This window comes from Gymnogyps californianus, chromosome 28 (assembly GCF_018139145.2).
Source record: "Gymnogyps californianus isolate 813 chromosome 28, ASM1813914v2, whole genome shotgun sequence".
NCBI classification, from domain to species: domain Eukaryota; kingdom Metazoa; phylum Chordata; class Aves; order Accipitriformes; family Cathartidae; genus Gymnogyps; species Gymnogyps californianus.
This window is the reverse complement of record NC_059498.1, coordinates 2,388,167-2,412,003: the sequence shown is the minus strand read 5'-3', so window position 1 is coordinate 2,412,003 and position 23,837 is coordinate 2,388,167. Positions and strand designations below refer to the sequence as shown.

At 63.0% G+C, this 23,837-nt stretch overlaps 2 protein-coding genes across 3 annotated transcripts; both read left to right on the top strand.

The window, feature by feature from the left end:
• Positions 1-2,255: 2,255 nt before the first annotated feature.
• C1QL1 (complement C1q like 1) lies at positions 2,256-8,785 on the top strand. The gene is made up of 2 exons (XM_050911879.1): positions 2,256-2,825; positions 8,276-8,785. The coding sequence occupies exons 1-2, from the start codon at positions 2,256-2,258 to the stop codon at positions 8,453-8,455; spliced, it is 750 nt and encodes a 249-aa protein (XP_050767836.1). The 3' UTR covers positions 8,456-8,785.
• A 1,805-nt stretch (positions 8,786-10,590) lies between these two features.
• KIF18B (kinesin family member 18B) lies at positions 10,591-23,178 on the top strand. Of its 2 annotated transcripts, XM_050911791.1 has the most exons (16): positions 10,591-10,977; positions 13,723-13,880; positions 14,363-14,467; positions 14,738-14,848; positions 16,356-16,553; positions 16,790-16,966; positions 17,367-17,441; positions 17,583-17,695; positions 18,010-18,130; positions 18,389-18,501; positions 19,237-19,451; positions 20,234-20,777; positions 21,556-21,651; positions 21,854-21,945; positions 22,293-22,449; positions 23,119-23,178. In XM_050911791.1, exons 1-15 carry the CDS (start codon positions 10,662-10,664, stop codon positions 22,406-22,408), a joined length of 2,550 nt encoding a protein of 849 aa, XP_050767748.1. In that variant the 5' UTR covers positions 10,591-10,661; the 3' UTR covers positions 22,409-22,449; positions 23,119-23,178. The 2 variants fall into 2 exon arrangements, with proteins under 2 accessions (XP_050767748.1, XP_050767747.1); XM_050911790.1 differs by lacking the exon at positions 23,119-23,178 and having other exon boundaries at positions 22,293-22,753.
• Positions 23,179-23,837: the final 659 nt, after the last annotated feature.

The following is a 23,837-nucleotide window of genomic DNA, read 5'->3' as shown; positions in this document are numbered from 1 at the left end:
GCCATGGGGACAGGGTAGCCCAGGGTGGTGAGGTGGTCTGGAGTGGTGGCCATGCCATAGGGACACAGTGGACTGTGGCAGTGAGGTGGCCTGGGTCTGGGACATGATGGCTTGCCAGGGTGAGGTGGCCTGGGGTGGCGGCCATGCCATGCAGACAAGGTGACCCAGGCTGGTGAGGTGGCCTGAGGTGGTGGCCATACCGTGGGGACACAATGGCCTGTGGCAATGAGGTGACCTGGGGCTGTGGCCCCGCCACGAGGACACAGTGGCCAGGACCAGGGATGTCCCCTGACCCTCCAGGTGAGACGAGTGCCCTGATGCAACCAGGGTGTGCCTGTGTCCCCACCACGGCCACCCTGTCCCACGCAGAGCCCCCTGCCCACCTGGCCACCGCGGCACCGCGCCGGCGGGTGACTCACGCAGCCTGTGACCTCAGCGAGGCGTATTTTTAGGCGCTCGTTAAAAAAGAGAGATAACGGGGGGGGGGGGGGGGGGGGGGGGGGGGGGGGGGGGGGGGGGGGGGGGGGGGGGGGGCGGGAACGACAACGGTGGAAAAAAGAACCAGGGAAGGAGCTGGTGACATGACAGTGACAGCTTGGGGACACACACGGGGCTGGCAGCACTCCCACCCCAAAATACTCTGCCCCCCCAAGCCTCGTTAAGCCCCCAGGAATAATTGCCTCCTTAAAGCCGACTAATTGATTTTTGCATGCTGATTAAATTAAAGCCTCTGCGGGAGCTGGGGGGGGACGCGGGGGTGATCGACGGGCTGCCAAGTGTCGCCTTGGTCCCCCCCTCTTTTTGTTGGGGGGCTGGGGTCTCTCTCCCGTGTGTCCCCTGAGGTTTGGGGACACTGCAGGGACGTGGCACTGGAGGGGGACGCACCCCAAGGGTGGGGTTTTTTGGGGGAGAACGATGACCCCATGGACCCCATAGGTGCCACCGGGGTTGATGCCACAACGGTGTTGTCACCTGGGGCCACCAAACCGCTGCGGCAGGCGGCACTGGGAGCAGCCCCGGGGCTGCTCTACGCCTGCGTGTCCTCCCCCCCCGTCCCCACTGCGTGTTCCCCCCCGGCCCCGGCCCCGCGTCCTTCGCTCACCCCCGGCGCTGGCGGCGGCTGTCACTTGCCATCGCGTCCTGCTGTCCCCGCCAAGGCTGATGGAGATGGCAGGCGACGGAGCGGGCGCAGCCGCGTGTCCCCGTGTCATGAGCCCGCCGGTGCTCAGCCCCCCGGGGACGGCTCTTTCGTGTGGCCGTCACCCCTTAGCGTGGCCCGGCCATCCCCGTGGTGGCACCTGTGGGTGCCCTGTTGTCACCGTGGCCTTTGCCACCAGCAGTGGCATCCCACCCCGTGACCCCACGGTTGATCGGGATGGGTGCTCCTGGGTGGTGGGTGCTTGGCCACACGGGTGTCGCCTGGGCTGTCCCAAAGTGTGGGTCCCCTCAGAGCCCGGCCCCTGTGGGAGGAGAAACTGAGGCAGGGAGGAGGGAAGGGCCCTGGGGATGCTCTGGGGACCGTTCCCCGCGGGTTTGCCCCCGTGGGGACACAGGTGACGGGTCCCAGGCGTGTGCCCAGCTCCGGGGAGGTGGCCGCCAGCTCCCGGGCACGGAGGTGACGGAGCTCCAGCCCCCGCGGGGACGTGGCCGCCGGGTGCTCGGGGACGGAGGTGGCGTCGCCTGGGACCCGTGGGGACAGGGCGTGGCTCGCGGTGACCACGCGGGGACGGTCCACGCGGGGGGGCACGGGGCCAGGGAGGGAGTCCCCAGCAGCGGGGGCGTCTAGGGGGGCAGCCGGGGCCGGCGGGACCGGGGTCCCACGGAGAAACCGGGGGTCACGGGTGGGGCGGGCGGCACCGGGGGGGGGGGGGGGGGGGGAAGCTGCAGGGATGGGCGTGGCAGAGGCGGGGGCGTGGCAGAAGGGGGCGTGCCTCCCCGCCCCGTGCGATGCGTGGGCGTGCCCAGGGGCGGGACTAGGCGTGGCGGTGGGCGTGCCTAGGGCAGGAGTGGGCGCGGCCGTGGGCGTGGCCTGGGCGGGCGGGCGTGGCCTGGGCGGGCGCGGGGCGCACCGGAGCCAGCGGAGCGCAGCGGAGCGGCCACTGCCGCCGCCACCCCCGAGCCCCCCCCCCGCCGCCGCCGCCGCCCTGCTCCCCCCCACCGGCACCATTCCCACCCCCGGGCGACAGCGCGCCCCGGCCGGGCGCCGGCTCAGCCTGGGCCGGAAAACTTTGCTGGCGGCCGCGGCGGGGGTGGTGATGGTGCTGGTGCTGGTGGTGCTCATCCCGGTGCTGGTGAGCTCCGCCGGTACCGACGGCCGGTACGAGATGCTGGGGACCTGCCGTATGGTTTGCGAGCCCTACGGCCCCGCCGCCGCCGCCCCCCCGCCGCAACCGGCCGAACGCGGCCCCCTCCCGCCGCCCTCCACCCTGGTGCAAGGTCCCCAAGGCAAAACGGGGCGACCGGGGAAACCGGGACCACCGGGACCACCGGGAGAACCGGGACCGCCGGGACCGGCGGGGGCGCGGGGTGAAGCGGGACGACCGGGACCCCCGGGATTACCGGGACCGGGGGCTACGGGTGCGGTGAGCGCGGCTACCTATAGCACGGTGCCGCGCGTCGCCTTCTACGCCGGCCTCAAGAACCCCCACGAGGGCTACGAGGTCCTCAAGTTCGACGACGTGGTCACCAACCTGGGCAACAGCTACGACGCCGCCTCCGGCAAGTTCACCTGCGCCATCCCCGGCACCTACTTCTTCACCTACCACGTCCTCATGCGCGGCGGCGACGGCACCAGCATGTGGGCCGACCTCTGCAAGAACGGTCAGGTAAGGGCTGGCCGTCCCGGCTACCAGCCCCACCGCGGGGACGGGAGCTATCGCTGCCCCGCAAGCACCGGAGAAGGGCTCTGGGTGCTTCCTCAGGGTGCCACATCCTTTTCCCAGCCCCAGGGATGCACCTCCAGGGTGCTCCATCCTTCTCCTGGCCCCAGAGATGAACCCTCAGGGTGCCACATCCTTCTCCTGGTGCTGATGACGGGGTCTGGGTGCTTCCCCAGGGTGCCTCATCCTTTTCCTGTCCCGAGGGATGCATCCCCAGGGTGCCACATCCTTCTCCCAGTGGCAATGATGGGCTCTGGGTGTGCCCCTGGGGTGTCACATCCTTTTCCCGGCCGTGGAGATACACCCCTGGGGTGCCCTGTCCTTCTCCTCGCCCCAGAGATGCACCCCCGGGGTGCTCCATCCTTCTCCCAGTGGTGATGATGGGCTCTGGGTGCACCCCCGGGGTGCCCCATCCTTTTCCTGTCCCCAGGGATGTCCCCCCAGGATGCTCTGTCCCTCTCCCAGTGGCAATGATGAGCTCTGGGTGCATCCCCAGGGCACCACATCCTTCTCCCGGCCACGGAGATGCAGCTCTGGGGTGCCCTGTCCTGCTCCCAGCTCCAGAGCTGCATCCTCGGGGTGCCCCATCCTTCTCCTGGTGACAATGATGGGCTCTGGGTGCGTCCCCAGGGAGCCCCATCCTTCTCCCATCCCTGGAGATGCTCCCCCAGGTGCCCCGTCCCTCTCCCAGTGCTGGGGACACAGTCTGCCACCGTAGCTGTGCTGACCTGATGTGTCGCCAAGGATCCCCTCAGTCCTTTCCTTGGCCCCGGAGACATGCCCTGCCGTGCCTTTGGGGTGCCTTGGGGTGTCCCCACTGTGTCCCCAGCGTGCCCTGCCCTCCCCAGCCATGCCAGCATCCCTGCTGGGACTCCCCAGGGGGGACAGGGCTCCTCCGCAGGGGACAGCGTCTGCGGTGGCCTGGAGGGGAGGCAGCGCCTGCCCCGCTCTTGGGGTGCTGCACCCCCAGTCTGGAGCCGGCTCTGCTGCCGCTGTGTTAGGAGAGGCGTCCCTATCCCCGGCCGGGCTGCATGGGGACACCATGGTGGGGGGGACACCCTGAGGCTGGCTCCATCCCTGTCCCCCACCCCGCTCTGGCATCCCTTCCTGGACCCCATCCATCCAAAAATCCTCCCAATCCCGAGACACAGCCTCTCCATCCCCACGGTTTTCGGGTGATGCCCAAAACGCTGCCCCTTTCCCACGCCGTGTCCCCCCCCACGGCCACGACTCGAGGCACAAGCCGTGGCCGCGACCCCCGAAATGTCACCGGAGCTCAATTCCCTTGGGTGTCACCGCAGCCGGCATCCTCGCTGGCATTCATCCTGCTCTGCTCCCTCTTCCCATCATTTTCTCCCGGCACCAAGCCCTGCGGTGCATCCCCGTCCCAAGGATGGATGACACCAAATTAACCCAAAACTCAGTTATCAACCCAAAAAAAAGCTGGGGGTGGGGGGAAGTGGAGCCGTGGCATGGCCACCGTGCTTCACCCCTTGGCTCCGAAAACCTCCGAGCCGGGAGCGCAGCGGGGGCAGGAGCTGCTCGCCTTTTTTTCTCCATCCAAACAGTTTAAATTTTCTTTTATTGGTTTTTTTTTTTTTGTCTCCCCCTTGCTCCAGCCCCAAATTTTGGGGCTCCTGGTGATGCTTGGCACTGCTGGCTCTTTCTCCCAAGCAGGATCCCTGTAACTCCGGACTGAGCATCCCCAAAAAACCACTTCACCCCCTTTTTCCTCCCCCAGAATATTTTTGGGGACCCCCCAAACCTTCCCGCCTCCTCCCACCCCCCGCCGAGCTCCGACCCCCCCCCCCCAGCTCGGTGGGGATCAACGCACCCGGGTGCTACTGGATGAATTTCCAGAAGCTACGGAGCCCCTCGTCGAGAGGAACCGCGCTCGGTCGGGCGCGCGATGCAGCTTAATTAACCGGTTGTTAATTACTAACGAGGTATCGCCGCTCCAATATTTATAAAGAAGCGGCTCGGGAGGCAGGGGAGTGCTTCGGTGGGCTGGCACCGGCGGGAGAGTTTAAAAAAGGTACCCCAGAAATGCCCCAAATAATTAAAAAATGGGCTTAATTAGGGTTTTGTTGCCAAAAATACCCCATCCCCAGCAAGGCTGGGGGGTCCGGGGGTGCCAGGGGGCGTTCCCGGCGGATAAGGGTCGATCTCAGCATCCTCCGAGGGAATTATAACTTGGGGGGGCCCCCTCTGACCCCCCACTTTCCTCTGGGTGCTGCCAGTTTGGGGCACAGCCCGTCACCCCTGCGTCGGGGCTGGAGTTAATGAGAGCCAGGGGAGCCCCGGCGCTGGGAGGGAGCTGCTCCTGGTGGTTAATTAGCATTAATTATTCTTATTTGTATTAGCCCGTAGAGGAGGCGAGCGGGGCAGCGAGATGGGGGGGAGATGCTGGATGGACAGATGGGGGGGGGGGCACAGTTTGGGGCCAGGCGGTTTTGGGGTCCCTGTGGCAGGGGACCCCGTGGCAGGGCAAAGGCCAAAGGGGTATGCGGCCGTGCCACGGCTTGGGGACAGCCCGGGGGGGTCCCTGTGGGTGGGGGCCTGGGACGGTCCCCAGGGGACCCTGTCTGTGGGGACACAGGGATGCACTTGAGGGGTCCTCGGGGGGCACCCGCCGCTGTGCCTGGGGGTCGGGGGGGGCACCCGCTGCTGCACCCAAGGGTCCTGGGGGGGCACCTGCTGCCATGCCCAGAGGGGTCTTGGGGGGGTACCCACTGCTGTGCTCAGGGGTGCTGGGGGGGCACCCACCGCTTCATCCAGGAGTCCTGGGGGGCACCCGCTGCTGCACCTGGGGGTGCTGGGGGGCACCTGCCATCGTGCCTGGGGTCCTTGGGGGGGCACCCACTGCTGCGCCTGGGGGTGCTGGGGGGCACCTGCCACCATGTCTGGAGGTCCCGGGGGGGGCACCCGTCGCTGTGCCAAAGGATCCCGGGGGGGCACCCGTCGCTGTGCCTGGAGGTCCTGGGGCAGCACCCACTCTCATGCCCAGGGGGTCCTAGGGGGCACCTGCTGTCAGGCCCAGGAGTCCTGGGGGGCACCCACTGCTGCATCCAGGGGTCTGGGGGGGCACGTGCTGCCATGCCTTGGGGGTCCTGGGCTGTGGTGGCCGGGACACGTGGGACACATCGTGTCCCCGAGGTGTCAAGAGTCACCACGAGCGGCTCAGCCTAGACATGGGAGCGCCCCGCTGCCCCCCATCCGCCTGACAGCCCCGGGCCCTTGGGCACAGCCGGCCACATCGGGGACCGTCCCCATCCCACAGTGTCCCCAGGTCTGGTGACACCACCCCAGCGGTGTCACTGGGGTCAGTGACAGCGGCTGCAGCAGAGCCAGCTGCCGGGGCTGGGGGCTGTGTCCCCCCCACGGTTCCCACCTCCGGGGTCTGCGCCTGGCAGTGGCATGGGGAAACTGAGGCACAGAGCAGGATGAGGGGGACAAGGCTGTCGCTGGGGGGGACGTGGTGGCAGCCCCCACCTCCTCTGCCACCGCGGTGCCGGGAGCGGCTCAGCCCGGCCCTGGTGCTGCCATTTATCTTCCCTGGTTAGCGTGAAGGGCTGGCGGGCGCGTGGTGACGAGGCGGCTCCTTTACGAGGGAAGACAGCTCTGGCTGCGGCGGGGGGGACGGGGAACGGGGGGGGGATGGGGGGGGGACACAGGGCACGACACAATGGCGGCAGAGCCTGGGGCGAAATGGCTTTTCCTGGTTCTCCTTCCCTCCTGCTTCTTCCCCCCCTCCTCTTCCTCAGCACGACCCCAGGCGAGGCAGCATTCCTCGGAGACTGGGGCGCTGTGACCGACTGAGATTCACCGTGTCCCCACACCGGGGATGGGGACCCTCATGGTGGCGAGGTAGACAGAGGGTGACTTTTAACAAGGTGACAGCGTTGGTGACGGCATGAGGGATATAGCTCCATGGGTGAGAGCAAGCCCTATGGGACCACCTGCTGGGCCATCAGTAGGTTCCAGAGTTAACAGTGTCTGACCATGCCATCGCAGGTTGCCTGTGGGCTCAGGGAGATGCAGCTGCATTCCCGAGGAGGAGAGGACCCCTGTCCTGGGGGGCAAAGGACAGGAATCCATGGGGACACCCCTCGTTCCCCTGCTGGCTCTGGGACCCCACAGCCGCTTGGCGGTGCCTCCCCGCTTGGCGTGAGCCAATTAAGAGCCCATTCTCGTCAGTTGTAATTAGGAACATCTTCTCCCGGGTGCATCGCTTTTGCATTTCACTTGGGATTTTATCTACCGGCTTGTCACTGTCACCCAGCGCCGCGCGATCTCCCTGCAAGGCACCGGCGTAGATTTGATATTATACCCAAATAATTCTGCAGCGGCAGCGGGCTCCAGCCACGGAGCTGCTTTGCCAGGCGGTTACGGCACCTCCAGCTCTGCCGGCACCTCCCGGCCTTGTCCTCCGACACCGAGGAAATATTTATTGGGGGGAGCATCCCACCCCGCAGCGGGTTGGGATCCCGGTGAGCAGCGAGGCTTGTTTTTGGGGGATTTGAGCTCAGCCAGCTCAGCCCTCGCCACACGCTCGTGGTCCCCATGAAGCTCGTGGGAAGATGTGCGGGGACGCGCCAGGTTCATCAAGCTGGTTCGGGGCTGGGCTGGGAGACGGGGTCCTGTGTGCGAGCCGTGGTCCTGCATCTGAATTGGGAGCTGGGGTCCCGTGTCTGAGCTGGGGTCCCGTGTCTGAGCCATGGTCCTGCACCCGAATTGGGACCTGAGGTCCTGTGTCCGAGATGCGGTCTCACATCTTAATCTGGAGCCGGGGTCCTGTGTCTGAGCCGTGGTCCTGCATCCAAATCCGGAGCTGAGGTCCCATGTCTGAGCCGTGGTCCTGTATCCGAATCTGGAGCCAGGGTGCCGTGTCTGAGCCATGGTCCTGCATCCGAACCCAGAGCTGGGGTCCCATCTCAAAGCTGGGGTCCCACATGCGAATCTGGAGATGGGGTCCTGTGTCTGAGCTGTGGTCCCGTGTCTGAATCTGGAGCCGTGGTTCCGTGTCTGAGCTGTGGTCCGGCATCCGAATCGGGAGACTCCCATGTCTGAGCTGTCATCACGCATCTGAATCCAGAGATGGGGTCCCCTGTCTGAGCCGTGGTTCTGCATCCGAATCCGGAGCTGTGGTCCCACATCTGAGCTGTGGTCCCACATCTGAGCCTGCCGGGTCAGGGAGAGGCTCTGGGTGATGCTCAGAGAAGCCACCTCCATCCGGGACCCATTCACCCATGGGTGGGGATCCAGGGCACCCCACGCTACCCCAGAGCTGGCGGGCGGTCTCCCTGGCTGCGGGTGAGCTGGGACCCTGGGCGTCCCACGGGATCCAAGGGCTGAGCCGTCCCCTGAGCTGGGTAACATGGGTGTCCCCTGCGCAGGTGCGGGCCAGCGCCATCGCGCAGGACGCCGACCAGAACTACGACTACGCCAGCAACAGCGTCATCCTGCACCTGGACGCGGGGGATGAGGTCTTCATCAAGCTGGACGGGGGCAAAGCCCACGGTGGCAACAACAACAAGTACAGCACCTTCTCTGGCTTCATCATCTACTCGGACTGAGCCTGGACCCACGGCATCGCCCCACAGCCCTCCAGCCCCACGGCATCCCCCTGCTGCTGTCCAGCCCCACAGCATCCCCGCGCGGCCAGCCAGCTAGCCCCACGGCACCCCCCCCCGATATCCTCGAGTGACCACCCAGCCCCACAGCATCTCTCTGCCGTGGTTTGACTCCCTGCTGCTGTCCAGCCCCACGGCATCCCCCCACTGCTGTCCAGCCCCATAGCCTCCCCTTGCTGCTGTCCAGCCCCACGGCATCCCCCCACAGTGGTCCAGGCCATCTATGGTGCCCCAAACCCCCCCTTTCCCGTTAGCTTACCCTACGGCTGCTAATTCAGGGCTGGGGGGCTGCAGGGGGCTGGGGGCCGGCAAGAGGCTGGGGGATCCCCCTGCACTGCCCCACTGCACCCCCGTCCCCTGGTTGCGCACCCCGCTTGGCCCCATGGCGCCCCGCTCTCCGCTGCCTCCCCACACCCGGGGCGATGCCAGGGGCCGGGGGCTCCCCGCCGGCGTGTATATATGTACAGGACGCGCAGATGTCTATACGGGTGCCCCCCCCTGCCAGCCCCGTGCTGGGGGGCTGCGCTGCGGTGGGGGGGAGAGGCCTTGCTGCCCGACCCCGCGGCGACTCCATGGTAAAGCAGAGCTGTGACCTCTCCCCGTCTGCTGTCTGTGTCCCCGCGTGGGGCAGAGCCAATGTCACCCATCCCGGGGCCGGGGTCCTCCTGCCACCCCCCCCCCGTTCCAACCGACCCCTCTTGGCCTCCCGAGTCGGCCCAGCCAGGGGGTGCCGGGAGCGGCTCCCCTGTCCCCAAGCGCTGGTGTCCCCTCTGCCACCACCAGTGGGGACAACGAGGGTGCCACCACCACCGTGTCCCGGTCTCCAGAGCCCGGGTGGCCCCATGGGGGGTGGCCCCAGGGACATGGCGTCCCCACTGCAAGGGGGGGGACGACACACACGGTCAGGCCACGCAGAGCCATGGGGACCCTCCGGCACGCGCACCCGTCACCGCTGCCTCGGCGCGGGCGGGACGTGGCCCAATTAGAGGTGACAGCGGGTGCCCAGGGCCACCGGCCGCCTCCTGAGTGGCTGCGGTGGGGTCAGAGGACAGGAGCCATTGGGGACGTGTGTCCCCCGCCCCAGGGACCTGGCGGGTCCCCAGTGCTCGTTTCTCAGCGCTAATTAACGGGGACGAGGCGGGGGCCGGGCAGCGGGGGCTCGTTAGGGCCAGGGCTGTCAGCTCTGAGCTGTGAGGAGAAGGCCGCCATTAAGGCCCCCTGGGCCCTTGGCTGGGCTCTCTCCGCTGGACAGCGCTTGGGTCGCCACTTGTCCCCGCCTCAGGGGGCCGCCCCGGCCCGGTAGCCACGGCAAGGATGGGGATGGGGCAGGGGGGAAAGATGGCGGTCAGCCCAGGGCACGGCGGGACTACAACTCCCATGGGGCTCCGCGCGGGGCGGGTGGGGCACGTGGCGCGGAGGAGCCAATGGGAGGGGAGGCGGGAGGAGCGGCCAATCAGGAAGGAGGGCGGGGCCTCCCGCAACGTTTGAAAGCGGAGCGGCGGAAGTGGCGGGTGAGGGGCGTTAGGGACGAGGAAAGGAAAGGAGGGCCCGGGATGGGGGTACGGGGGCCCGGGATGGGGGTACAGGGGCCCGGAGGAGTAGATAGGGTTGGGCAGCCTCTATAGGGGCTGGGGAGTGGTATAGTGTTCGGGAGGAGGCTGTATGGGGGTCCGGGGGTGGTAGGAAGGGTCCTGAGCGGGGCGGAATAGGGGCCTGAAGGGGGAGTGTGGCTGTGGGGGGGGCTATAGGGGCCTGAAGGGGAGGGGTCGGGCTGTGAGGGGGGCTATGGGGGCCGGGGAGGGGGCAGGGCTGTGGGAGGGGGCTATGGGGGCCCGAAGGGGGGGTAGAGCTGTGAGAGGAGCTATAGGGGCCCGAAGGGGGATATATGGTCATTGGGAAGGCTGTGGGGGGTTATGAGGACAGCTATAGGGGCACCGGTGGGGGTTAGGGCAGGGATGGGGTGGGAGCAGGGCCTGAGGTGGGGGTGCAAGGCCTTGCCCAGCCTCGGGCTCCCCCTCCACCGCTTCACCTCCCGGCTGACCCGTTCCCCCCCCCCCCCCCATAGTGCGTGACGCCCCCGGGACGTTCGAGCCCAGAGTCGTGTCCTCCAGCCAGCACCGTGCCCCCACCCCAGCTCCCCGCCATCCCCATGGCGCTGGGCCCCCCGCCTGAGGAGGGCACCGTGGCCGTCATGGTGCGCGTGCGGCCCCCCACCCCCTGCGAGCGAGAGCGGACTGTGCACCCCGTTCTGCATGTCGTCGACCAGCACGTTCTCGTCTTCGACCCTGAGGAGCCCAGCGGCCCCCCCGGCAGTGTGCTGCCCACCCGTGGGCCCAAGCACCCGGGCAAGGACCTGAAGTTCGTCTTCGACCGGGTTTTTGGGGAGGGGGCCACACAGGAGGAGGTGTTCCAGCACACCACCCGTGAGGTGTTGGACAGCGTCCTCAATGGCTACAACTGCTCTGGTAAGACCCGGCAAATGCCTTCGATCCTTGCAGGAGCTCCTGCCCCATCCGCTCCCAGGCTGGGTGGGCTCAGCGGAGGCATGGATTTATTTTGGAAGCCCCTAAGCAGTTGGGGAGATGGGGGGACACAACAGCAACACGAAAACATGTAGTCTTAAACTTGGTGGTGGTACCAAGCTGGGGCGATTGCAAGTGTGATCAGGACAGAGATGATCCTGACATGGAAATGTTGTCTAATCTCGGCAGGTAAATGAGGGGAAGCAAAACATGAAGTGCTTTTATAGAATCACAGAATGGTTTGGGTTGGAAGGGACCTTTAAAGATCATCCAGTCCAACCCCCTGCCATGGGCAGGGACATCCATCCCTAGATCAGGTCGCTCAAAGCCCCGTCCAACCTGGCCTTGAACACTGCCAGGGATGGGGCATCCACAACCTCTCTGGGCAACCTGTGCCAGTGTCCCACCACCCTCATCGTAAAACATTTCTTCCTTATGTCCAATCTAAACCTGCCCTTTGTCAGTTTAAAACTGTTGTCCCTTGTCCTGTCGCTACAGGCCTTGGTAAAACGTGTCTCTCCGTCTTTCTTGTTAGCCCCCTTTAAATGCTGGAAGGCCACAGTAAGGTCTCCCCAGAGCCTTCTCTTCTCCAGGCTGAACAACCCCAGCTCTCTCAGCCTCTCTCCACAGCAGAGCTGTTCCAGGCCTCGGACCATTTCCGTGGCCTCCTCTGGACCCGCTCCAACAGGTCCATGTCTGTCTTGTGCTGGGGACCCCAGAGCTGGATGCAGTGCTCCAGGGGGGATAGGGTTTGTGGAGCAGGCAGGGAGAGACCTGGAAAAGCAGGCGAGCAAGAATGGTGCAGAGATTAACACAGACGAGTGCAAAGTCTTGCAATTACGGTGGGATGACACAGGAGCCCAGTGCAGGCTGGGGTCTGTGCGGCTGGGGAGGTGCCTCGCTGGGAGCGACCTGGGGGTCTTGGTGGACAAATGACCTGAATGGGAGTCAGCAGTGCACCGTGGCAGCAGCAAAGGCACGCTGGATCTGGGGCTGCCCCCACAGGGGCATTTCTAGCTCAGATAGAGATGTGATCATCCCACCCAGGGCTGCATCCAGCTCTGGTCCCCACAAGTCAAGAAGAACACGCACAGAGTGGAGAGTTTCCAAAGGAGGGCCACGGAGATGATCTGAGGGCTGGAGAGCCTGCCCTAGGAGGAAAGACTGAAGGAGTTGGGTCTCCTCTCACGGGAGAAGAGAAGACTCGGGGGGAACCTCATCAGTTTTTGAGTACTTAAAGGGCAGCTACAGAGAGGATGGAGGCTCTGGTCACAAGGAGAAGACAAGGGGCAACAGGTACATGTTGCACCAGGAGAGGTTTCGTCTCAGTATAAGACAGACATGTTTTTACGGTGAGAACATTCACTGGAGCGACCTCCCGGGGACGCAGCGGAGTCCACACGGCTGGAGGTGTTCAAGATGCCACTGGACAGGGTGTGAGATGATCTCATCCGGGCTCCCTTTCCCATGAAAGCTTGGACCAGATGATCTCTCCAGGTCCCTCGCAGCCTGGCCTGTTCTGTGGTTCTGCGATACTGGGGGCCGCGACAGTGCTTGGCACTCTAGGAGATGTGATGTAGAGGATGGAGGTGCGCGTTGGGGTAGAAAATGAGGCTGGGCAGGCACTTTCCAGGCATTTCGAGGGACGAGGGTCGCTTGCTCTCCACTCTCCTGGGGCAGGAAGGATGGGAAGAAATCGGGTGGATCCGTGGCGCAAAGAGCACCTTGATTTTGCCATCCCTTCCCAGCCTGAATCGCCGTGATGGGCAGAGCTTTGGGAGGATGCTGAGTTTCGGAGCGGGATCTGGGGTGAAGCAGATACATCTTGGGGTGCTTTGGGGGTTGCCGTGCCCCTCACGAGCGTCTTCCAGGCTGGCAGCTCTGTAAAGCCGGGTCTGAAAGCTCCTCGCTGGGTCTGAAAGCTCCTCGCCTGTCGCCGCAGACCCCCGTGCCGTTTGCGGGCTGTCAGCAGACAAGCGGCTTAACGAGCACATCACTTCCGCAAGGCAGGCACCGAGCGGGAGACGACCGCTCTCCTGTCTAATCATGCGCCAGGCCGGGCGCTGGGACCGGAGGATGCTATTCCTGGCTCTCCGGCGTGCTCTGCGAGCCGCTGAAGGCTGCCTCTGTCACCGTGCCCACCTGGCAGGCACATCTCGTGTCTCTATCTGCATAAAATAACCCCAGGATCCTCAAATGAGAGAGTCGTGAAGCACTGAGTGTTGCTAATGGGGAGAAGGGCTGAGGCTCTCTAGATTAGCGTGTCCTGCTCTGATGGCGATGCTTCAGAGAGGGTGTTGAAAGATGGGGGTGAAAAATGAGATGAATTACAAGGTCTGGAAGAAGAAACACCTTCTGGTGAGAGACGGGGGAACGGGGCTGCTCGGCTTGTTAAAGGGAAGGTTCAGGGGTGACTTGAGCATCTAAGCAGGTGATGGTTTGGGGACTCGTTCTGTCTGTCTGCTAAATTAGAGAGGCTGAAAAGAGGAAAAAAATTGCGCTGAAGGATAGCACGGATAGCGCGGCTACCGCAGAGGGTAATTAGCTTTGCCTCGTCTCTGCAAAGCCTGCGAGTGACCTCCGCCGCGGGGGTTCCTGTGGGAAACTCTTCTCTCCGGCAAGGAGCGGACGTTACGCCGCTCCTGTTAATTAGTGATTGTTTCAACCATCCACCCTTTCTCCTCCCAGTGTTTGCCTATGGTGCAACGGGAGCAGGAAAAACTTACACCATGCTGGGCTCGGAGAAAAGCCCCGGCATCATGTACCTCACCATGGTGGAGCTGTACAAGAGGATCGAGGCCAGAAGGGAGGAGAAGAGCTGCGAGGTCCTAGTCTCCTACCAGGAGGTACGTTGCTGCCGAGCCGTGTCCCCTTCTGCCTCCGAGTCACTCTCGCTAAGATTTGGGGTTGATCCGGACCCTGTAGTGCCACACTCGGGGTACCTGCTGCGCTGCCAGCTGTGCCCGGTGTCCCCAGGGCAGCCCTAGAGCCCCACGGGAAGCAGGCTCACCCACCCAGTTCGGTGAACTGGTGCTGCTGGTTTCTCCCATCTGGAGTCGAGGGATTTTCTTTTCCTTGCCGTGGTCCACGTAGCAATGAGGGCTTCCTGGCTGAAAGGGCTTCAGAGGAGCGGTGGTGCAGCGACGTGCCAGTAAAGCCCTCCAGAGCTGTCCTCTGCATTTAGAGCACCGTCAGCAGCTCTCGAGGTCCCGGAGGTGGTGGTGGGGGGGGGACACCAGGTTGTGCGTGACCCTGGGGTACGAAGCTCCTCTCCCTGCTCGCTGCCGGGGAACCAAACCTCAGCCTTACGTCGAGCTCCCTGCTCCAGGTGTACAACGAACAGATTCACGACCTGCTGGAGCCCAAGGGCCCTCTGGCCATCCGGGAGGATCCCGAGAAAGGAGTCGTGGTCCAGGGTCTCTCCTTCCATCAGGTGGGTATCAAAATGGACACAGGGTCTGGGCAACGCTGCGCCTACCCCAGTTCTGAAAGCAAATGCTGGGGGACACGGCGGGGGTGTGAAGACACGGGGGTGCCATCTGCGCGGCTCCTGGCCGGCAGCAAACGTGACCCTGACCTGAAACAAGCCCCACAGAGCCGCAGGATGCCTCAGCCTAAGTCGCCGTGGCTGCTCGGGGTCGGGTTGTCTCAGTACCTGCGTACGGGGTGCACTGATGCCTGCCTTCTGCCTGTTCTCTCCCAGCCCGCGTCGGCAGAGCAGCTCCTGGAGATGTTGGCCAACGGCAACAAGAACCGGACGCAGCATCCCACCGATGCCAACGCCACCTCTTCCCGCTCGCATGCCATCTTCCAGGTGAGGGCTCGTGGTTGCGGTATCGCTTGGGATTTATGCTGAAAAGGGGGCTAGGGAGCAAGCCCATGCCAGGACCGGCATCCTGGGGTTCCTGCCACTGCTCCTGGTGTGCCACAGGGAAAATTGGAATGGTTGTGGCCCTGAAAAGAGAGGTGCGGGGCTGGGCAGGCCACCAGCCAGCGCTGCAGCAGGACAGCACGTACTGGTGATGCTGGTGGCCACGTCTCCCGGACAGCCCCATACTCCCAGCTTAGTGTTACATCTCCCAAGGGCTGAAATTTCACTTTGTGCTTTTGATTCTTGTCGACTTAGCGTGTGGGAGCCGTACCTAAAACCTGACCCAGAGCAAAGGGGGCCGATGATCGCTGGCTCGTGCTTGTGCCTCCCCCAGGTGCTGCAGGCAGGCTGTCTCGTCCATCGTGTCCCCCTCGGCACCGAGCCGGGAATTACACTCCCCTGGGGCTCTGTAAATTTGCTCCTTGGTTTCTCGGTGCTCTCCTACGCAAACCTGCCAGTTGATTTCAATTCCAGCCAGGCCCTTCCCCGAATTAGCAGGGCCGTCACGGCTGCGTGGGGAGACAGAGGGGTCTGACTGTAATTTCAGTCTGAACCTGGTGCCTTGCCCGTTGCTGCTTGCAGGAGGGAAGTCCAGGTGTCTGGATGCTTTCCCAGCCGGCTTCCCAGCTGGGCTTGTCGGTGGGTGCTGGATTCCTGCCTGCCGCGAATCCATTAGCTGTGCTGGAAATCTGCCCTTCCCGCTGCCAGCTCTGCCTCCCGGCAGGCAAGCCACGATCTGATGAGGATGCAGGACCGGTTACCGGCCTCCAACATCTCCAAGGCACCTCCAGTCCATGCAGGAGTTGCTCTTGGGGGGCTGAGGGTGTTATAGGGTGGTGGGGGAAGCGTTTGCTTCTCCTGGGAGATCTTTAGGGATGCAGAAGGGGAAGTTACGGAGCAGTGCTGCCAGGTGAGTCTTGGTGGCTGTGTCCCTCCTCGCCCGCACCAGCCGGGAACCGGGCTCAGCACCGAAAGCCCTGGCTGGGTGCTGCCCCGGGGGCACTGCGAGGCTGTGTCTGGGGGCTTGCAGCCCCCATTGGCATCTGAGTTTTTTGGCAAAATCCATGGTCAGGGCTGGGGCTGCCACCGTGAGTGAGCGCTTTCCGGGTTGCACCGGGGCTCTGGGTTGGCATGTTGCTGTTTGGGGACCCAACCAGCCGTACCCTGCCCGCTCACCGAGCGCAGGAGATGCTGATTGTTTTCCGTAGCTCTGTCACTTCCTGTGAGATCCCTTCCGTGGCTTTGCTACTCGTGTCATCACCGAGTTTTTGGCTTGTCTTCTCGGCGTGCCAGGCTGCTCTCTTCCTCCTGCCCGATCTCACAGCTTGCATGATCCCCTTTGCCATCCACTTATAAACATCGAAACCTTGCCCCGCTTGTGATGCTGCCTCCAACCAGCAACGCCATGTGCCTTGCTGAGCTGCAACCTCACCGATCTCTGTCCTCACAGATCTGTGTGAAGCAGCAGGACCGCGTTGACGGCCTCACTCGGGATCTGCAAGTGGCCAAGATGAGCTTGATCGACCTGGCAGGCTCGGAGCGAGCTTCGGTCACCAACACCAAGGGAGAGCGGCTCCGGGAGGGCGCCAACATCAACCGCTCGCTGCTGGCCCTCATCAATGTCATCAATGCGTTGGCTGATGCAAAGGTAACGCTGTTCCTTGCCGAATTGGCACGTTCCAGTCCCGCTGCGCTCTGGCTCTCTGGGGCGGGTAAATGTCAGTGGTGTCAAGCGACGGCCTAGCCGGTGCGGTGAGGACAGCAGCCTGGGCTGGGCTCTGCGAGGTGCCGTGGGATGAGCGTGGCCGTCCCCTTGCGACGCAGGATTCGGAGCTGAGCGCCCAAGGGCCAAAAGCTGAGCAGACCCTTGATCTCTTGGTACAGAGCAAGAAAACCCACATCCCGTACCGGGACAGCAAGCTCACGCGCTTGCTGAAGGACTCCATCGGTGGCAACTGCCGCACCATCATGATTGCTGCTGTGAGTCCCTCCGTGCTGGCCTACGAGGACACCTACAACACGCTCAAGTACGCCAACCGGGCCAAGGAGATCAAGCTGTCGGTGAGCATCTCGTGTTGTGGCAGTGATCTGCCATGTGTTTGGGAGCTGCTGGGAATGGGTGGGAAGGAGCCTGGTGCATGGTGGGGTAGATTAGTGGGTGTCTCCCTTATCCAGCTTGAGTTTTCCAGCCCTGGGGATGCCGCTGTGGGCAGAAAGCAGCTGGTGAAGCTGCAGATAACCGTGTGCCTGGTCTTCTGCTAAAGCTCCTCCAGCCCAGAGCCCAAAAAGTCTTGTGACTGCGGCAGCAGGCCCCCGAGCACAGATCACGTCCACTGCAGCCACCCCGGGGCTCCCTGGGGACCCTGGAAGAGGCTGAGTAGCTGCGCTGCTCCAGCGTCGGGAGAGGGGTACGTGCTGCCCCAGTGCTTCTTTAACCTATCCCTTGTCCCTGTCTCTGCAGCTGAAGAGCAACGTGCTCAGCTTTGACTGCCACGTTAGTAAATACGCCGTGATCTGCGAGCAGCTGAAAGCGGAGGTGAGATGCTGGCGGGGAAGGGAGGGCTCTGTCTTTTAGCTGGGGTTTGCTTGGGATGCGGACCTCTGAGCTCCCAGGGTTGTGAAACCGTCTGAGCAACAGATGAAAACCGTCTGAGCAACAGCTGATCCTTCCTCGCAGGTGGCAGATCTGCGGGCGAAGCTCCGTGCCTATGAGTGTGCTGCCAGGGAGGCAAAGAACCAGGTGCCAGGGCCGCTGGCTCCCCTCAGCTCGAGCCCGGTGGGCCTGCTCAGGTGAGGCTGGTGGGGAGGAGGGACAGAGCTTGGTGTGACCTCCTGGTGTCCCCGTGCCAAGGAGTCTGCAGGGTTTTAGTGATGGTCAGAGCCCGGCTGTCCGTCAGAAAGCAGATGAGCTGCTCCGCTGGTGTGCACCGTCCTCTCGACTGTGCTTGGGTGTAGTTACAAGCCTGATGGACCACAGCGTGCAAAGCTGGGCTGCAAAGGCCAAATCTTCTTCTGTTTGATCCATCCCAAAACTTCTTAGACAACGTGACGGTTTCCCCAGAGGGTCTTCTCTGGCTCAGTGGCTTCTTCTCTGGCTGCTGTAGGTTGGAGGAAGCTGTCCCGAAGACATGCTTGGCCCTGGATGATCAGAGGGAGAGTAATGGAGAGCAGCAGGAGCTGGAAGCTGGATGGCCAGTTCAGCTGCAGCTGGAATCGGAGGAGGAGGTGAGAGAAGGCGTGGGCAGTGTGGGAGGGCTTTGCGTGATGAGTGGGACCCGGTGGGGGGTTCAGATACCCTCCTGGGGTACACTGGGCACGCTGGGAGAGGGCAGGAACTCAGCTGGTCCACAGGGTCCTGGCTGAGCGTGTGCTGGGCTGTGGATCGCTAAGCAAAACCCCTGAACTTCCCAGCTAACAGGGAGTTTGGGGACCAAACTCAACTCAAATATGGGCTCATCCTGGGCTTTTGGGTGATTGCTCCAGGCTCCAGAGGAAATGCCTCCCAGCAGCCCCAGAGCAGCCCACCAGACACGTGTCCAGCTGGAACCGAAGAAACCAAGCCACCTACGGGGGTTGTCCAGCAGCCAGACGCAGACGTGAGTGTCCTCGTGCCGTCCCCATGTGCCCCTTCCTCTTGTTTGCCTGTGGAGGATGTTGCACGTAGCCATCCTAAGGATGGTCTAGATGGATGTGGGACCAGGTCTTTGCTTGCAGATGACTGCCTGCCCTCTAAAATAAGGGATTTGGCTCCCGGGGATCTAATGCCATGGGATAATCTTTCCTGGAAATGCCAGCAATGAAGGTTTCCAGGCACAGCAACTGTGCGAGCCTTAAGTGTGTGTTGTTAATCCTGAAATTACCTCCGCGAAGTCTTGCCTCCTGCGTCGGCTCCCCCAGCTCCTGCCCTGGCAGGGCTCCCGTGGCACCATCTGCTGATGTCTCTGCCCCAAGCATCTTGGCAGAACGAACCTCTTTAGAAAGGTCTCTTGAGGGAGGCTGGCCTTGACGTGTGCCTGGATCTCTGTCTGCCTCTAGCTGAGCTAACGAGTGCCTGAAGCCCGGCAAAAAGTCTGTGGATGCCGTTTGGTCCCTTGTAACCAACAGGTGAAGACACAACTCACCGCTCTGGTTCTTCAGTAAGAGATTTACAGCTTGGGTATCTCACAGCTTCAAAGTTTGCCTCTCTTCCCCCAAAACTCTGCTAACAGGCTCTGCCCCACCCAAGGAGGTGTCTCAGAGGTGATGCTGGTGGTGCTGACCCTCTGTTACTGGTGACACTGGCTCAAGCTCACCTGCTAACTGGTTCTTGGGTCTGTCTCTCTCTGTCCCAGGCTTATAGCTACCATCCTGAGTGTTGCCCGAAAGCAGTATTCTCTCTTGAAGGATGCCAAGCTCCTTACTCCTGACATGGTCTCTGAATTTGCGGAGCTGGAGCGCCTGGTCCATCGGGAGGCTGGTGTAAGCCTGGAGCAAGCCACGTCTCCGAACAGACCCACAGAGGTCAGCGGGGCCGCCCCAGCCCAGGGGATGCAGCAGGGCTGTGACGGTGAGGATTTGGATTTGGATTTGGGACAGTCGGTGCTGTCCCCTCTCCTTTGTCTTGGTGTGCGCTGGAGGAGCCGGTGGTGGGGGACGACAGCTCCCAGCTATGGGCACAGGGCAGGGACGTGAGTTTCTCCTGACGTGGTGCCCAGCGGGTTACGCCGAGAGCGGCTCCAGCCTCGCTTTGTGGAGTGATTCAGGCTAGCCAGCATCTCCGGCAGCCCGGGGCACGGCAGGAGCCGTGAGCAGCCCTCGTCTCCGGGGAGCTCGGCATGCGTGTGCAAGTCAGCTTAAACATGAGTGATATTTCTGCTCCAGGAGACCAAAGCAGCAGTTCTCATCCTAATTTTTTCTCATCTTGTTTACTCCTCTGTGGTACATTTGCCCAAGTCAGCCCGGCTGCAGCCTCCCACCTGGCAGCCTGCGTCTGACCAGGGCTGAGCTCTTCCTCCTCATCCTCAGTGCCAACACACAAACCCGACAGCGAAGCTGTGGGCTCGCAGACCCTGTTTTCCGGGGACAGACCAGGCGCTGCCGTGGGGCACTTGCTTCGGGACCAGTCTGATGCCTTTAGGCTGGCAAGGCGCAGGATTATTTGTGCTGGCTCGTTTCCTCTGGATTTAACGCAATTTGATGGAAACACCCGCTGGCAAACGGCTGCTGTAGGGCTTGCTGGGCAGATCTCCGCTGAGCTGTGACGGGGGACAGAGGGGGATGCCCCAGGGTTTGGGGGTGCCTGGGAGCTGCAGCCAGGGAGGTGACTCTGTTTCTTCTCTGCTCCTTTAGCAGAGGCGTCTGTCGCCGTGCCCAGTGCCCCTGTGACGAGCGCTGCCCTGCAATGCTTGCAGCAGCTCGCTCCGCTCTCCAGTCCCACGCCGATGGCTCCCAACCCGATTAAGAAGAGGAGGAGGTCTGAGATGAACAGCGCTTCCCAGTCGGGAACTCCTCGCAGCCTCAAAATGCGGATGAAACGCCAGCGGAGATGTGGGAAAGAAGCAGAGACTCCCAGGGCGGCGCAGAGCCCAGGCACCCCGTGTCTCAAAGCAGCAGCCCAGGCACCCCCTGTCTCCCCAGTGCCATCGTGTTGCACCCCCAAAATCTGCCCGCTGACGGTCACCAAAAACCGCGTGCCCCTGGTGATGTCGGCTGCCCAAAACTGCTGCACCCTGCCTGCCCTGCCCGTCCACGACCTGAACGTGACTTTCGAGATCTGCAAGGACAGCGGTTCACCCGGCGCGGCCAAGCCAGCTGCCTTCAGCCTGCCTGAACTCTCCGTCTGGGAGAACGTCCAGGGCCTCCTAAACAAGCCGGGCGGCCCCTTTGTGCCCAAGTAAGTGCTGCCCTGGCTGGCTTACCTGTGTTTTTGGGGATTCCCCCTCCATGGTCTTGCTGTCCAGGTGAATCCTTTGTGGATCACTGCAGCTCTGCTGAGAGGGGAGACCGGGCAGAAGACACTCGGCCTGCTCTGCCGGGCAGCCAGCGGGCTGAGCTCGTGTGTGAATTGCTTGCAAAGATATAAAAAGCTTTCTAAGAAAATCTATTTCTCCTTCTCCTTTTCCCTTTGGACACGGAGGAGCATGCTCCCACGTGCTGGTTGGGAAGCAAGTGGGGCATCGCTTCTCCTCCCAGAGAGGTTGGAGCGAGGGTCGGGACTGCACGGTGTGGGGTTTTTTTGTGTTTTGTTTTTTTTTTTTTAATTGCTGGTGCTTCAGAGAGGCTCTGGCTTTTACAGAGCTGCATGAATTTGTGTGAGCATCCAAAAATGGAGATCAGCATGCCCTTGGTAATGCAGGACACCCCTAGGTCTCCCTGTCTCCTCCTGTAGCTCTAGGAAATAGTTCCTATAGAGGGTAACTGGGGAAACTGAGGTACAGGGGAACAGCCTGACCACCTTAGGGAGCAGCAGTACCTGGGCAGCTGCCACCTCCTGCCTGGATCTCCTGAGGATTTATCCCTGTTTGAATCATTTTCCCTTACAAAACCAGGCAGGTTTCCTGTGACTTCTGTTCCCTGCAGGTGGATGGCGTTGGCCCGGTTGCCTCCCAGCCTCCTGAGAGCGGGCGGTCAGGATCCGGCCCTGGCACTAACCCTCTTTTCCTTGGCTGCAGAGCCTGCGTCCCGGTGTTTGCCATGAGGGGTTCCTCCATCCCCAAGCCCTCCTCGGTCTCCAAAGCATCTGCGCAGAAGCGGAGGCGAGTGGAGAGGTGAGACAGCCGCTGGCACCCCATGTCCCAGAGCACTCTGTGCAGGCAGCAAGGGCTGGCAGCTCCTGCCTGTGCTCCCCTCGGGGGCTCGAGCCCCCATCCCTGCCTGCGTCGGCTCCACCTCGCCTGTGACACCTGGGGACGATGGGGGCTCTCCACCCCGAGCCTCGGGGGTTTAAAATGGCCCCTTTCTCTCTCACAGCACCGCTTCCCCCTCCCTGGGTGGGCTCCAGAGCCGCGTCGTCCAACTCCCAAGCAGCAGGCAGAGATCTGCGCAGCCCTCCCGCATCCCAGGTGAGCCCTGCGCCCCTCTGCACCCGGCCAGGCGCCGGGGGAACCCCGCTCCTCCTAGCACGGTGGACTGCGGGAGTGATCCCTGCCTCGGGGCAGGCAGCAAACTGGTGCTGTGCCAGCCCCGTTCCAGTTTGGGGAGGGGAAAATAGCTGGGGATTGGGACGTTTGGTGCTGGTGGAAGATGCTGTTTGGGGTTTGCTGCTTCCTGGCTGCAGCCGTAGCCTCAGGGAGGGGCGGTGGGTGCTTGGAGAGGGGTAGGAAGGAGGATCTCTGTCAGGAGGGGACCTGGGTTTGCTGCTTTTGCCCAGGAGCTGCCTCATCCGCTTCTCTCTTCTTTCCATCCTCAGAACATCCTTCGGGCGCTCTCGCCTGGAAGGGCAGCAAGAGGACCACCAAAGAGCTCGCGGCACTCGGCAGCGCCCCCCCTGCTCCCACCCCCCAGCCAATGAAGCTCTTATGCTGATAGCTCCACCATCCGGGATCCCTCCCAACATCCAAACCCAGGTGCCAAACTTGTCCTTTCTCTGGGAGCCCTATCCTGTCCTTCCCGCAGCCCCACAACGATCCCCTCAAGCCCTTCTTCTACCCCTGAAGTCACCCCCAGCCGCCTCCTGCCTGGGGTCCCGGCTGCGTCCCCCGTTGCGTGTTACCCCCCCTTAGCGTAGCCCTGTGTGTTTTTGCAGCAGATGGATTATTGCTGTTCCCTCTCAGCCCCTCTCTAATCCGCGCCGGGGTGTCGAGTGCTAACAGATGGGTGATGCTAAGAAATAACACGCGCTTTTAATAAATCCTTTCGTTTCAAACCAGAGGGGCGAGGGGAGATGCGCGGCTGTTTCTTCTCGCCTCCCCCTCGCACGGGGAGCTGGGGTTGGGTGGTGGCTCCCGGCTGAGCGGGCCTGGAAAAGGCCCTTGCTCCTGGGGGTGGGCTCCGTCATGGCTTCCCCCTATCTCCCATCACCATGGGGGCCCCCTGGGTGCCTTCTGCCCCCTTTGCTGTGCCTGTGGGGGTCTGGGCCACTTTCTCAGTGTCCCAGAGTGCAGGCAAGGGCCGGTGGAGGCTGCCTGCCCTCCCGGCTCCTGCTGCTTTGCGTAGCGATGGGGGAAAAGTGTTTCTGTGCTGTTTCCTCCCTGCTAAAACCCTGTTGCTGCCGCCCCTGTCTCCTTGTCCCCCAGGATCCTCGCTCCAGCTGCCTGCAGAACCCCAGTCCTGGGGCAGAGAGCTCTGAGCATCCCTACCCAGGGACCATCCCTGTCCCCTGACATCCCCATGACCCCCTTTCCTGCCATGCCAGGGCACATCTGGGCACTGACACATCTGGCTGCCTGCACCAGCTCCTCATAGTCATCCTCGGAGGTGACCAAGCATGGCAGGAGCAGGACAGGGAGGGTGGACCCAGCTCTGGGCGTGCTGCTGTCCCACGGGGACCGGGGTCACCGGCTCCTCCTGCCCTACTTTCCTGCCTGGCAGCAGCAGATCTCGCCTTTGTCTTCTCAGAGGCTGGAAGCTTCTAATTAAAACTTCCAGCCCACTCCCAGTTCGTTTGTCTCATTAAGAGGGGGCCGGGGAGGAGGAGGGGGGAGAGCCCAGATCTGCCTCCCCGCAGCCGCCGGGAGTGACAGCTTTCTGTGCTTTGATCCCGGCTGCGTAGGAGCTGGGAGAAAATAAATCTCTGGGGAGCGGCGCGGGGGCTTGTGCAGGACCCCGAAGCCCCCGCGCCCCCGCTCTGTCCCCCTCGTGAGGGCTGTGCACCCCAGGGGACTTCAGAAAGTCTATAAGGATGGAGGTGCCCTGTCACCATGGGCTGTCACACAGCATGTGTCCCCAGGGATGTCGCTGTTCTGGCAGGCCGGGGATGCCAAGCGTCACGTATGGGGTACGTAGGTGCCCCAAA